Source organism: Lampris incognitus, chromosome 11 (genome assembly GCF_029633865.1).
Source record: "Lampris incognitus isolate fLamInc1 chromosome 11, fLamInc1.hap2, whole genome shotgun sequence".
Classification (NCBI taxonomy): domain Eukaryota; kingdom Metazoa; phylum Chordata; class Actinopteri; order Lampriformes; family Lampridae; genus Lampris; species Lampris incognitus.
In genome coordinates this window covers 11,990,682-12,006,092 of record NC_079221.1, presented here as the reverse complement: position 1 = coordinate 12,006,092, position 15,411 = coordinate 11,990,682, and the positions used below count along the sequence as shown (strand labels likewise).

Genomic DNA, 15,411 nt, shown 5'->3' with positions numbered 1-15,411 from the left:
AAATAGCACATACCTTCAAATGGTTGTATCTTTTGGGTGTGTGGGATTCACCTCTGTCAGATGATGGTCCAGCCACCGCCTCATGTTCTGCAGCCAAGGAAAACTCTCAAGTCTTAATTGTGATTTTCTTTTTTTTTGCTTTAAAAAGCTACAGTCCTTAATTCAAATTTAAACCACAAGACTAGAAGCTCCTGTCACTCCCAAAATTGATTGACAGGGCTCTTAATACAAGGAGTAACACTAAAAAAACAACCAAATCTGAGTTTCCAATATTTTCTGATGCTGTAAAAGGTTTCTTCACATCCCTAATGGTTGTAAAGTTTGGAGCAAAACACCCAGATTTACAGATTTACATTTAATAAAATGTCTTTATGCATGCTCGACAATCCAGGTAGGAGAATCACAGAAAGCTGAATCCATTCATTTGGAGCACAAACTAGGAGTCATCAGGACGCTGTACCACCGAGCCAACAACGTCCCCACCAACACAGCGGTCGGGGAAGGGGAGAAATCCCACATTTAACAGGCCCTGGTTAAGTATGGTTATCCTAACTGGGCATTTGTCAAAGCCAGGAAGACACCCAAACAGTGCACCAGCTGATCGAAGAGGGGAGAAGGACAACAGCTGTCTAAGTGTAAACCAGTGGCGCCAGAAACTTGTCCATCCCAATGATCGGGTCCCCCGGCAAAAACAGAGCAATATAGTGTACGCTGTTAAGTGCCAGGAGGATTGCCGTGACTTGTACATCAGGGAAACCAAACAGATGCAGGCTAAAAGGATGGCACAACACAGGAGAGCTAACACGTCAGGCCAGGACTCCACAGTCTACACCCATCTACAGGCCAGTGGCCACTCTTTCAAGGATGAGGATGTGCACATCCTTGATAGGGAGGAACGCTGAAATAAACAGGGAGTCAAAGAGGCCCTCTATGTGAGGAGGGAACGACCATCCCCGAACCGGGGGGGGGGGGGGTACATCTGTCACCATCTTATGATGCTGTGATTGCAACTATTCCCCAGTCATCTGTGAATAGTACACATGGCAGTTGAAACTCTAGTTAATGATCACAGCAATTTGCATATGAAACTGATCGTTGTTTTCGGTCGTTATGCCACTGTATTGTTTATAAGGGTGGGGATACCTGCAGTCAGTTGAGACTGAAGAGGTCACTTAGATGAGTGATGAAACGTTTCTCTCAATAAACGCTGTGTCCAGATGAACTGATTCAACTTTCTGTGACCCAGATTTTCAATTACAGTCAGTTGATACCACCACCACTACTACTACTACTACTACTTTTGGCTGCTCTCGTTAGGGGTCGGCACAGCGGATCATCTGTTTCCATTTCTTCCTGTCCTCTGCATCTTCCTCTGTCATACCAGCCACCTACCTGCATGTCCTCTCTCATCAAATCCATAAACCTCCTCTTTGGCCTTCCTCTTTTCCTCTTCCCTAGCAGCTCCATATTCAACATCCTTCTCCCAATATACCCAGCATCTCTCCTCCACACATGTCCAAACCATCTCAATCTTGCCTCTCTTCCTTTGTCTCCAAACCGTCCAACTTTTTTTTTTTTTTATAAATTTATTTCTGATTTTTCCCTTTTTCTCCCAATTTAGTGGCCAATCGATCCCTATTTTAATTCAAACACCCACCCTCGCACTGTATGCGTTCGCCAACTGCATCTCTCCGGCCGGCAGTCTCGAAGGAGACCGCCTCGCCACTTTCGTGACAAGGCGACTCCAAGCCGAACCACTGTTTTTCCGACACACACAGAGACGCATTCACGTGACGAACACAAGCCGACTCCGCCCCCCTCCCGAAGACAGCGTTGCCAATGATCGCTGCTTCGTCGAGTCCGGCCATAGTCGGATCTGACGAGACCGGGGCGCGAACCCCAGTCCCCAGTGGGCAACTGCATCGACACAGAGCCGATGCTTAGACCGCTACACCACCGCGGACTAAACCGTCCAACTTGAGCTGTCCCTCTAATATACTCGTTCCTATTCCTGTCCTTCTTCGTCACTCCCAATGAAAATCTTAGCATCTTCAACTCTGGCACCTCCAGCTCCGCCTCCTGTCTTTTCATCAGTGCCACCATCTCCAAACCATACAACATAGCTGGTCTCACAACCAGTAGTAAGTAGTGAGTTGAGAAAAGACACAAAACGCTTATTTTCAAACTTTAACTCAAACTCTTCAATAAATCACAGAATGGGCCTTTAAACTATTTGGGTGATAGTAGCTAGCTTCAACCTTTACAGCTACTTTAGTTTTGATGTCTGCAAACCATCCATAATAATAAATAATAATAATAATAATAAAAATAATAAACTTAATTTATATAGCAGCTTTCATACAGAGTATCTCAAAGTGCTTTGCAAAACGCAAAGGCTAGACCATGTACCAGTTAAAATGGGTGAGTGATTTAAAACAGTTGAGTTGGGAAAAAAAGACTATCGTGATTAAAAAAGTTTTAAAACATAATCGAATACATACAATAAATAAACGAAGAACAAGAGTGAGATGTAATGCACATCCTCTACCTGTTCGCTGGCATATAAAAGCTACTGTCTTGTTTGGTTCATATTACAAAACAGCATTTCCTGAGGAGAAACCTGACAAAGTTTTCACTCACCGTTTACTGCCTCGGGATGGGATGAAGGCTTATGGACATCACAGTACAAACTATAAATAACACATGGTGAGAGAGTCAAAAATATATCAGATTATAGACAGAACAGATTTCGCGAGACATCACAATACTCACTTCACAATATCACTATTAAAATTCTCCAGACTGATGCTTTCTTCTTTCTTGTCACAGACACGGCAAACCACCTGATGAAGATGGAAACATGTATTATGCTAAAAATACAGATTACGGGCGTCCAGGTAGCATGGAGGTCTGTTCCATTGCCTACCAACAAGGGGATTGCCGGATCGAATCCCCGTGTTACCTCCGGCTTGATCTCTACAGACACAACTGGCCATGTCTACGGGTGGGAAGCCTGATGTGTGTATGTGTCCTGGTTGCTAGTGCCTCCTCTGGTCGGTTGGGGTGCCTGTTTGAGGGTGGCGGAGGAATTGAAGGGAATAGCGTGATCCTCCCATGTGCTACGTCCCCCTGGTGAAAATCCTCGCTGTCAGGTGAAAAGAAGCAGCTGGCAACTCCCCATGTATCGGAGGAGACATGTGGTAGTCTGCAGCCCTCCCCGGATCGGCAGAGGGGGTGGAGCAGTGACCGGGACAGCTCGGAGGAGTAGGGTAATTGGCCGGATACAATTAAAGAGAAAAGGGCGTCCGGGTAGCGTAGCAGTCTACTCCGTTGCCTACCAAACCAGGGATTTCCGGTTCAAATCCCCATGTTACCTCCGGCTTGGTCTCTACAGACACAATTGGCCGTGTCTGCGGGGTGGAAGCCGGATGTGCGTATGTGTCCTGGTTGCTGCATTAGCGCCTCCTCTGGTCATTCAGGGCATCTGTTCAGGGGGGAGGGTGAACTGGGGGGAATAGCGTGATCCTCCCACGCGCTACGTCCCCCTGGTGAAAATCCTCGCTGTCAGGTGAAAAGAAGCAGCTGGCAACTCCCCATGTATCGGAGGAGACATGTGTTAGTCTGCAGCCCTCCCCGGATCGGCAGAGGGGGTGGAGCAGCGACCGGGACGGCTCGGAAGAGTGGGGTAATTGGTCAGATACAATTGGGGAAAAAAGCGGGAAATATCCACAAAAAAAAAAAAAAAAAAATTAGAGAGAAAAAGGGGGAGCCCCCCCCTCCCAAAAAAAACAAAACAGATTAGAAGCCAGGGCTTAATAATGTCGATTAATTCTGAGGCCAGGCTAAAGCTCTGCCTTCTCTTACTGGGGTTATTAAATGGAGGTTTCAACACTCAAAGATACGTTTGAGAAATGGTTTAGTTGGTTTGTCTTGAGAATATGAAGGTAAAAAGACTCGACTGCAGGAATAGGCTCATTATTTTCATAATTACTATTAATATGCAACGTTCCTGTAGAAGGATGAAAATTAAGACATCAGTTTTTGAGATTTTTTTCATATTATTTGTAAGTATTTGTACAGACCTTATGTGATTCGGCCTCATTGTGGTTTACAGAAGCCTCAGGTTCTCCCATAGAAGAGTTGGATCTACTGTTGACATCGCTGGTTTCTGGTGTAAAAAAAAAAGGGGATAAAAAAAGTCAGCACTGAAAAGCAACAGAGCAGAAACAGTGAGAGATATGTGCAGAGACTTGAGAGGCGCCAACTCACCGTCTCTTCCAGGTCTGTGCTTGCGGCAATACAACCTGCAGCATGGAGACATACTAACGACTGTCAATTTGCCTCATGTCTTACTGAGAATCAAACAGTTCATTATGATCCAAACCCAGTCAGATACAACGAGGGCTGGACGATACTGCTGAAATCAAATAACGTGATTTTTTTGACCCAATGTCTCGATAAAGCTAATGTGAAAACATGTTGGGGATCGTCACAAGACATTTAGCCAAGACATCAGAAAATGTAGATAAATGACCATTAGTAATGTGGAAATGATGACCAAGCAGGTAGAGGCTTTCATTACTAATTTCACTAAAACATTGGAATAAGTTCAGAAGATGGTCTTACTTTACTGTAATGCAGCCTTTAAGCCCAGGGAATGACAACATTTAAATTATATTAAGTCAAGTCAAGTCAATTCTATTTGTATAGCCCAATATCACAAATTACAGATTTGCCTCAGTGGGCTTAACAGCAACACAACATATTGCTGTTAAGCCCACTGAGGCAATATTACCATATTATCAGAACCACAATCCCGCAACACTTTGTATCTCAGCTCACCGGGTCCACATTATATTGACATCATCCAGCCGGAAATGTAAAAATATAATTTGAATATGTAAAATGTGATCATTGTGGAGTGTTATAAGGGCAGAAGAACCAACACAAATGTTCCCTCTTCTTCATTTTCTACATTCTCGGCTCCCTGCTCAATGGCACATGGGTAGTGGTAGGACTTCTTACAGCGCTTGAGTTCGCACCCAACAGTGGCACCTTTGCTCCTACATTTGTCACAGTACTGAAAGGAAACAAACATTTAAAAGAAAAGATTTGTGGCGTCAACGCAGCTCATCCCAAAGCCAGGAAACTGACTTGAGTATCAAATGAACTACAGAAACGCAGGAAAGCTTACCAGTTTTCTTCCACGTTTCACCTCAATGGCCACATCCTCCACAGAAAAACCAAACAAATCATCGTACAGCGGTGAATTCTGGCAACAAATGCCAGAGGAATAAAGCTGCAAATCAAACATTGGGAATTGAACAAGGTAATTGCATTTCAATTATCTTTTGAGAGATCTGTGATGGTTTGGACAGCCCTAAGTCAGAAAAACGCTCATTCTACGATATGTTATTCCTATGATCTAGGCCAGTGGTAGCTGGTGCTAACACATTTTTTTTTGAGGGGGGGGGGGCGCAATTTACCTTGGTGCAGCACACCCGACAGCTGCTTTAATGGCCACACAGTCACAGAGCTATTAAGAAGGACAATGTAGCCTATAGATAAAATCTATAGGCTACATTGTCCATTAAAGCATTGGACATTAAAGCAGCTGTCAGGTGTGCTGAGCCAAGGTAAACTGCGCCTCCCCCAAAAAAATGTTAGCACCACCCGCCACTGATCTGTAGGCCCAAAACAATTACAAAGAACTTAACAGAATTTTAAATGAATCAAAATGACAAAATGTAACCCTTCAAAGCCTGAGAAGTCATCCGTTTCCTTTTTACCTCACTAATCAAAGAAAGTTGAATCAGTTCATCTGGACACAATGTTTACTGACAGAAACGTTTCATCACTCATCTAAGTGACCTCTTCAGTCTCAACTGACTGCAGGTATCCCCACCCTTATTAACAATACAGTGGCATAGTATCCGAAACCAATGATCAGTTCCATATGCAAATAGGTGTGACCATTAATTGGAGTTACAACGGCCATGTATACTATTCACAGAGGATTTGGGAATTGGGATTTGGGAATCACAGCATTGTAAGATGGTGGCAGATGTACTCTTAGCCCCCCTTCGGTTCAGGGAGGGTCGTTCCCTCTTCACATTCTGTCTGGCTGTACAGAATAAGAGTGTAGTAAAAAACCTGGGTGTCACCATTGACTCTGAGTTGGATTACAAAATCACATATCAACGATGTTACAAAGATTGCCTTTTTTCACCTAAAAAATATTGCTAGAATTAGACCCCACCTCTCCCTGGGAGGTGCCAAAAAGGTGACGCATGCTTTTATCTCTTTGCGTCTAGGCTATTGCAATGCACTTACTGGTTTACCCGAAAAAAAGTATCGATAGGCTGCAACTAGTACAGAACGCGGCAGCAAGGGTCGTAACAAAAACCAGGATGAGAGATCACATTACCCCAGTTTTCGCATTTTTACACTGGCTTCCTGTAGCAGTGAGGATTGATTTTAAAATTCCTTTACTTGTGTTTAAAGCTCTACATGGTTTAGCACCCTCATACCTATCTGACTGATTATCTGATGATGTTGCGAGCCGCTCCTCTCAGATCCTCTGGTGCTAGCCTGCACAATGTCCCTAGAACGAACTACAAAAAGTATGGCGAAGCAGCATTTTGTTTTGTTTTGTTATGCACCGATGGCTTGGAATAGACTACCCCAACAAATAAGAGAAGCAACATCCATAGATGCTTTTATGAATCTGCTCAAGACCAATTTTTATGCTCTTGATTTTAATTAATTCAATTTTACTTCTTTTAGTCTTATTTTTTATCTTGTAATGTAGTTTTATTTCTTGTCGTTTTATGTTTTTTGCCTAGGTCTGTGTTTTATTACTTTTAACTTATTTTATCTGTATTGTTGTTGAATTTTATTCCCTTGTTTTTAATGGAAAGCACTTTGAGCTGCATTTTATGTATGAAAGGTGCTATACAAATAAAGTTTATTATTATTATTATTCACATATGCCCCTTTTCCACTTCATGGTACCGGCTCAACTCGACTCGTCTCAACTCGCAGAGTGTAATTTTCCATTACCGTAACAGTACCCCCTCAGTGTAGCTGGTCCGCATTGATTTTGGTACCCACTCCAGTTTTTTTGGAACCTCGACCTTTTTTGGAACCTCAAAGGTGGTATCAGAAAAGTGGTAACAGTTACCAAAATGCCGGTACTTTCCAGTAATGGAGAACAAAAAAGTCGAGTCGAGTTGAGCCGGTATCATGTAGTGGAAAAGGGGCATATTATAGATGGCCTCTTTGACTCCCCGTTCAAACCAGTGTTCCTCCCTATCAAAGATGTGCACATCCTCATCCTTGAAAGAGTGACCACCGGCTTGTAGATGGGTGTAGACTGTGGAGTCCTGGCCTGATGTGTTAGCTCTTCTGTGTAAGAGTCCAGCTGTTGCCATCTTATCTTGTATCAGTTCATCTGGATATGTTTATTGACAGATACGTTTCCCCACTCAACTAAGTGACATCTTCAGTCTAAACTAACTGCAGGTATCTCCACCCCTTATAAACAACTGTATTGTATATAAGGGTGGAGATACCTGCAGTCAGTTTAGACTGGTCACATGAGTGATGAAACGTTTCTGTCAATACATGTTGTGTCCAGATGAACTGATTCAACTTTCTTTGCTTTTCTTACCTGGATTATTGAGCATCATTTAGACATTACCCCACTAATCTTTTCATTGTGGTTCTCCAGACATTACAAAACAACCAGCAACTATGACTGTATACATTAACAAATAACAAACATTTCTTACTGTCATAGGTGTGTACAAACACAAATATTATTCTTTCACACCAGAAAATGTCAAAGCCAAACAGGCTGAAGAGTGTTGCCTGGCAACCAGACGAATCTGTTTTGCATTTACTCTGCCATATAATTAGCATTTGCATATTTGTCTAGTTCCCCTTCTTTCTTTTTTTAGGTTTATATGTTTTAGATTTTCATATCTTCTGAATCAAATTAATTACTCTAATATACTGAAATAAAATTCACTAACACTCACTTCCTGGGTTCTTCTGTAGAATGTCTATTAAGTCCAAGTTTACCCCTTCCTTTGAGGTTTCGAATCAGATTTGAAAACCAATGGTAAAACCATCATCCTTTCCTCTCGTCCTCCCATTGATTTAGCCAACTTTCCTTCAGTCTCTGCTTAATAATGCTCTTGATTTCTGTCTTGCTGAATCCAACTGCTAATTCAACGGGGTTTTTTTGTGTGTGGTTTGCAGCCTCCTTAGCAACCTCAGTTGCCATTTCCTTTCCTTTGACACCAACATGTGCTAGTACCCATAAAAATTGTATTGTCAGACCCATCATTTGAATTCTGTAGAATGATTTTTGTACGTCTATTAAAATACCCGGTCTGCCATCTGAATGACTGCAGTGTAAACTGGATAGTGATGAGCTCGAGTCTGAGCAAATGGTTGCTCTCGACGGTCTCGTTTCCTGTCCACTGCACTACTAACAATATTGCAATAATTTTGCCAGTGTAGACCGATTAATCCCTCACTAATCCTTTCCCCTACTTAGTATGAAACTCTGGAACTATAAATGCTACTCCTATTTTATCTACTAAACTCTTTGATGCATCTGTGTGGATCTGGACCTAACTGTGCTAACCATCAAAACATGCTTGTATGGTATGTGAATCAAATAAACTTCCTGTCCTTGTTCTTCTTGTCTAATAATGTGGAAATCTACTGTTGCATCAGGAAGTGTCCAATGTGGTATTGCAGGCAACGGTACTGTGGACTAAAGTTCACTTGAGCTACTATAAATTCTGTTGCTTTCTATGTCACCGTCCATCCAAAGCTTTTTGTCTCAAACCCCCAATGGACCCAATTTCCCCTCGGGGATGAATAAACTATTCTGATTTTCTCATTTCCCCCGAGAAGGGTTTAAAGTGTCTTGTGATCTTGACTATGGCCCTGTAAATTAACCCAGCTATTCAGTGACATTCATCTGGTTCTCAGGCGATGAAGAGTGACTAAATCATGCAGAACTATGCTAACAGCCAACTGTAATTTTTGTACTGTTGTTACCAGACAGTGCTGATGGGCAGTAACTGATTTCTTGGTGGATAAAGGTCCGGTTATCTTCGTCTCCTCGGACCTTTCACAAAGTACACAGCGCGCGTTTCTCCAACAGTCCATTTCCGCATGAAAAGCGAAAACAACCTGCACGGGACTTCCTGGTTTGAATAAATATAAACGCCAGACTTCGTCGCTTGCCGGTTGCCAGGTTGCGTTTGTTTCATCCCCCACCAATCTGTGCTGCTTCTAATGGCGTTTACCGGCGCAGCCCTCCTTTCAACTGGGGAAAAATACAAATAAACCGACCTACTGACTACTTTGCAATTTATTTTACTCAGTTTCAACGTGTAAACTGTTAAAAATGATTACCGTTGTGCGTCAATTTTAAAGAAAATTTACACCATGGTAGATTTTGATTAATATAATCTGGATATAGCATTTTATTCGCAACAGCGCCACCTTCTTTCATTCTAGATATGTTTAATTTAGTGAGAGGATCATTTTCAACAAAAATAACAAGATATAGGACATTATCTTCATGTTTGTGTTTTCTTCATTTGTTTGAACCTTGTTGATCAGTCCATAAGAAAGCATCAGGCTTTGGTTAAACCTCTCTGTGTTGGCTATCCAGAAACACGCCCCTCACATAAACCGAAAGTACAAACTCAAATGGGGTTTACGTGTATACCTGGCAACCAGGGATGACGGTTGTTTTTTGGGGGGGGGTGGGGGGGTGAGTGGGCAGCGGTTGTCTGTGAGTTTGGCGATGGAGTTTCACCATTGGCCGGACTGCCGAGTTGGCCTTTTCACATTGGCCGTTGCTCTTTCAAAATGAATTGGCGCGAACAGTTCTCCCCCCCCCCACTGTTTTTATTAATGTTTGTCAACATTTCAACTACGTAATGCGTACGGACGCCCTCAAGGGAAAAAAACAAAATCAAAAAACGAAATGGGAGAAAAGAAAAAAACTGCGTAACGAAAAAAGAAATAAAACCCAGCGGTGTGGAAAAAAATTCTGCAGAATAAAAAAAAATTTCTGTTGAGGGGAAAAAAACCTGTGGTGTGAAAAAATTTGTGGGGTGGAGAAAAAAACACGGGTAGAAAAAACCCCAAACAAACAAAAAACAAAAGCAAAACTGTTTGCTGGGACAGGCTCCAGCATCCCGCGACTAATACTGTAACCGGTTATTTCCTTGCCCGATTCGATACGGTGTGCACTGCACCACAAGGCGACATCACTAACCGCTCGGCTAAAGGGTCAGACCCGTTAGGTAAGGGTTACCGTGTCTTATTAGTAGTTTACACTAGCTTGGTCTAGTCAGACAGACACGAACTGAGGAAGCCTCTTGGATGAGAGGGCGAAATGTCTTCACGGATATATACCAAGTCCAGTTGCACTTGATTCAACTCCTTTGGGTAAGCAGCAAAATTCATTTCAAGCAATTATTATTTGCTCAAAATGTTACACTCCTAGCGAGTATATAGCTATCATGTTTGCTTTGAACACCTGTTAGCTAAGGTAATTTACTCAGGTAATTTACAGCCAACCTTTGAGCCAGTATTCACTATTCAACATTGCACCGACAACCCCACATCAGTACCATTTACTTCAGTCTATGTTTGATAACTCGCTGGGCCATGAAAAACCTTTTGACTTCAAAACTATGCATCCTCAGAAGCAGGGGAAACACCAAGGTCCAGTTTCAAACACTGTATGAACATCACATTATTTAGGCAAAATGCACCCACTGTCCATGACTTACTGCATCATGTCCCAAACACCGCCTGCTTTCTAGTCACGTTTAACACTTTTCCAAATGATAAAAGGGCAGTAGATGTGCAGTGTAGTGTAGTGGGAAATGCCTGGGGATGTACTTGGAATGTTGCACTGGGCTCGTGCAGCTAGAGGACCAATCACAGGTTAGCTCGCGCTGTCACAGACGCAACTATATTAGACACCGCGGGAGAGACAAAGGCGAGAACTGTTTAGTAACCATATCGTAGACTGTCACCTTAGCGTGGGATAGAGCAGGGAAACCTAGCGTATCCTGGGCTAGACAGTAGATACGGTGGCTAGCAGTGGTAGTGTTAGCAGCAGACTGCCTCGGTACCTGTAGCTAGCTGACTACCCCCGAGAGCTTCCCCAGAGAGACTGAGAGAGACATTCACCCGGTCACACCGGAGCCAGAGTACAGAGAGAGAGAGAGACACGCACCCCGGAGAGCAGCCATCCATCTCCCGCCCCGCCTAGAGCCCAGCCGCCCTGTTCCATCACCAGCCCTGGTCCCAAGGTGAGCTTGCTAACCCATTAGCACACGGCTAACTAGCTAACTAGCAGGCTAGCCCTAGCATTGGCGCAGCTATCCAGCTAACGGTGGTGAAGCCCGGTTTGTCGCACCTAAAAGTCCCCGCCTCCATCCATAGTTATCCGGGCTATAGAAAAACCGCGACAAGTGGTGTCAGAAGTGGGATAAAAGGTTGGGATTCGCCATAATCTCAACACCGGAGGATCCTGCCCCGGTCACATGGCGGCATAATTCAGCCTGCACACTGTGAGCTAACCCAGCTAGCAAGAAGCCATTTTGTGAAGCACTGTAATTTCTTCAGTAGTCACGTAAATCAGTGGAAAAATAAAAATGTCACAGGACAAAGAAAATGTAAAAGAACAGTCTGAGTTGAGTCTGGATGGTGCTGGTGTGGGGACAGAAGACCCCGGAGAGCACGCCTGGATGAAGCTCCCCCTGGCGCAGATGGAAACCATGAACCAGACCCAGGTTCAGATGCAACGCCAGATGGAAAACATGGAACGCCAGACCCAGGTTAAGATGCAACGCCAGATAGAGATGCAGATGGAGGCCCTCACAGCGCGAATCGATGGACTAGCGGAAGCGGTGGCTAAGCGATCTCGTCCCCCCACACCTCCCATTCAGCGCACCGATTGGGCCCGTCATCGTTCAGATATCCAAGGTGAGCCTCCCAGTTTGTCGCCCATCGCTCAAGTAGTGAAGCAAGGGGTTTCTCCTAGTAGCCCTCAAAGCGATAGTGGTGTAGGGTCGGCAGGGGCTGTGCTCGGAGAACGAACTAGCAGAACGGTGCAAGACATGAGCCTACTCTCGCAGTTCACCCCGGCCCGGGAGAACCCAGGGGCCAGACAGCGAGACGGCGCTGATCACCTGTTGCCAGCAGCTATGGCCGCAGTGGCTAACTTGAGCGACCGGCGCAACGAGGAGACGCCAGCCAGGCCGAGCAGCAAAGCGGCCCCAGCAGCCCTGCGCTATACAGGAAATGGACCCAGTGAGCCCGCACCACTTACCAGCACTCCGATCGGTCATGGTGGAAAAAATGGAGCGACTGCAGTACCACCCCCCGACGGGATGCAGGGTGGCCAAATGTCCCTGGACAGCAACGGCGGCCGAAACCTGCTGGATGACAGCGTTGGAGGGCAGGCAGGTTCCTCTAGAGGTCAACAGAGCCAGACAGGAGACCTTCAAAGTCGGAGCGGCAACCGAAGCTCACAAGGTCCCGACCGAGGACACGAAAATGACATCAAGCTCCTCGCCACTTTTGATGGTAAGGGCAACTGGGATAGTTTCGTTGGACCATTCGAACGGATGGCGAGAAAGAGGGGCTGGACCGACGAGACCTGTTTGGACGCCTTGTATCTCCGACTGAGGGACAACGCCATGTCTTTTGTCATCGCGTAGCCGGCTCCGATAAAAGATGACTACCACGCGCTCATCACCCAGTTACGCCGCCGCTACGGTAAAGAGCTGCCTGAGGGAACTGCGCGCCGTAAACTCAGCAAGGTTAAGCAGGCCAGAGAGATGACCCTCTATGAGTTTGGCGAGGAAGTGAGGAGAGTTGTCACACTGGCATACCCGCAGGTTGGTGTTACACTGCAGGAGGCCTACGCTGCAGAAGCCTTTCTGCGCGGGCTGAAGAACCAAAACATCGCGTATGAAGTCCTGGGGGCAGAACCCAAAACACTAGCTGAAGCAATCAGGAAGGTTGAGGCACGCGAGTATGACTTTAAAGCGACGCTGGGGCGAGAGGTTGAAGGAAAAGGGAGAATCCGGCGAGTAGCATGGGAAGGCGAGCGGCGTCGCGATAGCTCTCCAAGTCCTCCGCCGGTAGGAGACAGCATGAGCACCCCCGAGCTCAAGACCCTGGCCAGTGGCATCGACAACATTAACAAGGTGAAGTTGCACAGGCACATCAGCCCAGACCACCTACTCCAAGTGTGTTCTAGAGTATGTCCACTGCTGGAGAAAGAGGTTCCTGCCAGCGTGCCTGGTCTCCACAGCATCCTGGGAGCCGGCAGGCAGAACCTCCTGCGTACCAACAAGAGCTGCAAGCATGTTGTGTGGAAGGGCTCAGCGCTGGCTGCTCTGCACTGTGGACGACCCCCAGAGCCTCCTATTATCTATGGGAGTCCACCCAATATCGTGGAGACGAGCAATGGGCGTCGGCTCAATGGCTCCTACCGTCTACGCCAGCTACTGCCTACAGCTGTCTACCAGCACATGAAGATGCACAAGAGGATTCTGGGACATCTCTCCTCTGTCTACTGTGTCACCTTCGACCGCACCGGGCGACGCATTTTCACGGGCTCAGATGACTGCCTGGTGAAGATCTGGGGCACAGATGACAGGCGCCATGCTCTGTTGTCTGCTCCAGCACCAGCCATAGGGCCGCAGGAAACACCTGAAGGAGGTCCTCCCGCTGCTGACATGGAGGAGCCGGGGGCGCAGAGAACAGAGGAGTACGAAGGAGTGACAGAGCAGGAGGAGATCGATGAAGACCTTGATCTCCGGCTGGAGGACCTGTTCCACGCAAACGACGATGGAGGACCCAGCACACCAGGCTCCCCGGCTCGGTTCCAGCCGCTCCAACACACTGCTGCCAGCTACTCTTCAGGCAAGTCGACAATCACCCAACGTCGTGGGACAGCAGCCTGTGCTCCGGGCGGGCAGTCCAACGCCCCTGACCCAGAAGGAGACGAAGCCGACGCCGCTGAGTCCCATCTCCCGTACACCACCAGACGGGGCCGGCCAGTCCGGAGGCCCGCCTGGCTCCAAGACTAACTTTGACGGACGTGACTAGTTGACTTGGGGGTTACTAGGCTAGTCACAAGAGTCCAGTATGGATAGCGACCACCCACATTTGTTTGACGCCCTTTGTTCCGGGCCTAGTTCATTTCGCGGGTGTTCTGTCCCGTTTATCGTGTTAGATTAATCAGACTGATCTTTGTAGTCTGTTGTTCATTTATGTTGAAGGGACTCAACAGTGCTGGAGGGGGGCAGTGTAGTGGGAAATGCCTGGGGATGTACTTGGAATGTTGCACTGGGCTCGTGCAGCTAGAGGACCAATCACAGGTTAGCTCGCGCTGTCACAGACGCAACTATATTAGACACCGCGGGAGAGACAAAGGCGAGAACTGTTTAGTAACCATATCGTAGACTGTCACCTTAGCGTGGGATAGAGCAGGGAAACCTAGCGTATCCTGGGCTAGACAGTAGATACGGTGGCTAGCAGTGGTAGTGTTAGCAGCAGACTGCCTCGGTACCTGTAGCTAGCTGACTACCCCCGAGAGCTTCCCCAGAGAGACTGAGAGAGACATTCACCCGGTCACACCGGAGCCAGAGTACAGAGAGAGAGAGAGACACGCACCCCGGAGAGCAGCCATCCATCTCCCGCCCCGCCTAGAGCCCAGCCGCCCTGTTCCATCACCAGCCCTGGTCCCAAGGTGAGCTTGCTAACCCATTAGCACACGGCTAACTAGCTAACTAGCAGGCTAGCCCTAGCATTGGCGCAGCTATCCAGCTAACGGTGGTGAAGCCCGGTTTGTCGCACCTAAAAGTCCCCGCCTCCATCCATAGTTATCCGGGCTATAGAAAAACCGCGACAGTAGTTTAGACATTCATTTCTATCGACCAATGGAAATACTAGTTGAAAAGATGTGTGAAATACCAGGTTTTCATTGGTCATTTAGATGTCAACTGCTTTAATGTACCCTCGTGTCTTGTTCCATATATGGGTAAAAAAAAAAACTCAAACTGCTAGAAATGGAGATGAGTGTATTTCATTGGATAGTAAATTATTAATTATAACAAATTAATTGGCTCTACTACTTTTTCTGTGCAGATTGACAAATCGGTGATGGTGGTGATGACTGAGCAGCAAATATCTGGTTATATTGGGTCATATGTGGTGACCGAGTGGCCGTTTTGGCCTTTTGCCAACAAAGACAGTCCAGGGTTGATAAAGAAGACCTTAGGACAGGACAAAGGACAGCATGTTGTGTGGCTGTAAAGCCCCTTAAGGCAAATTTGTATTTGTGAT

The 15,411-nt window shown here is 46.1% G+C and overlaps 1 protein-coding gene across 3 annotated transcripts in view; it reads right to left on the bottom strand.

The window, feature by feature from the left end:
* phf11 (PHD finger protein 11) overlaps positions 1-9,198 on the bottom strand; it is a 37,148-nt gene extending 27,950 nt beyond the window's left edge. The window contains exons 1-8 of one of the 3 annotated variants that reach the window (XM_056289675.1): positions 9,079-9,198; positions 5,195-5,299; positions 4,947-5,080; positions 4,270-4,304; positions 4,083-4,168; positions 2,773-2,843; positions 2,641-2,690; positions 14-87 (exon numbers count right to left, since the gene is read on the bottom strand). In XM_056289675.1, the coding sequence (XP_056145650.1) occupies positions 14-87; positions 2,641-2,690; positions 2,773-2,843; positions 4,083-4,168; positions 4,270-4,304; positions 4,947-5,080; positions 5,195-5,299; positions 9,079-9,189 (666 nt within the window). In that variant the 5' untranslated portion in view covers positions 9,190-9,198. Of the gene's footprint in view, positions 1-13; positions 88-2,640; positions 2,691-2,772; positions 2,844-4,082; positions 4,169-4,269; positions 4,305-4,842; positions 5,081-5,194; positions 5,300-9,078 lie in introns of those variants that run through there. The other 2 variants (XM_056289677.1, XM_056289676.1) reach the window with 2 other exon arrangements.
* Positions 9,199-15,411: the final 6,213 nt, after the last annotated feature.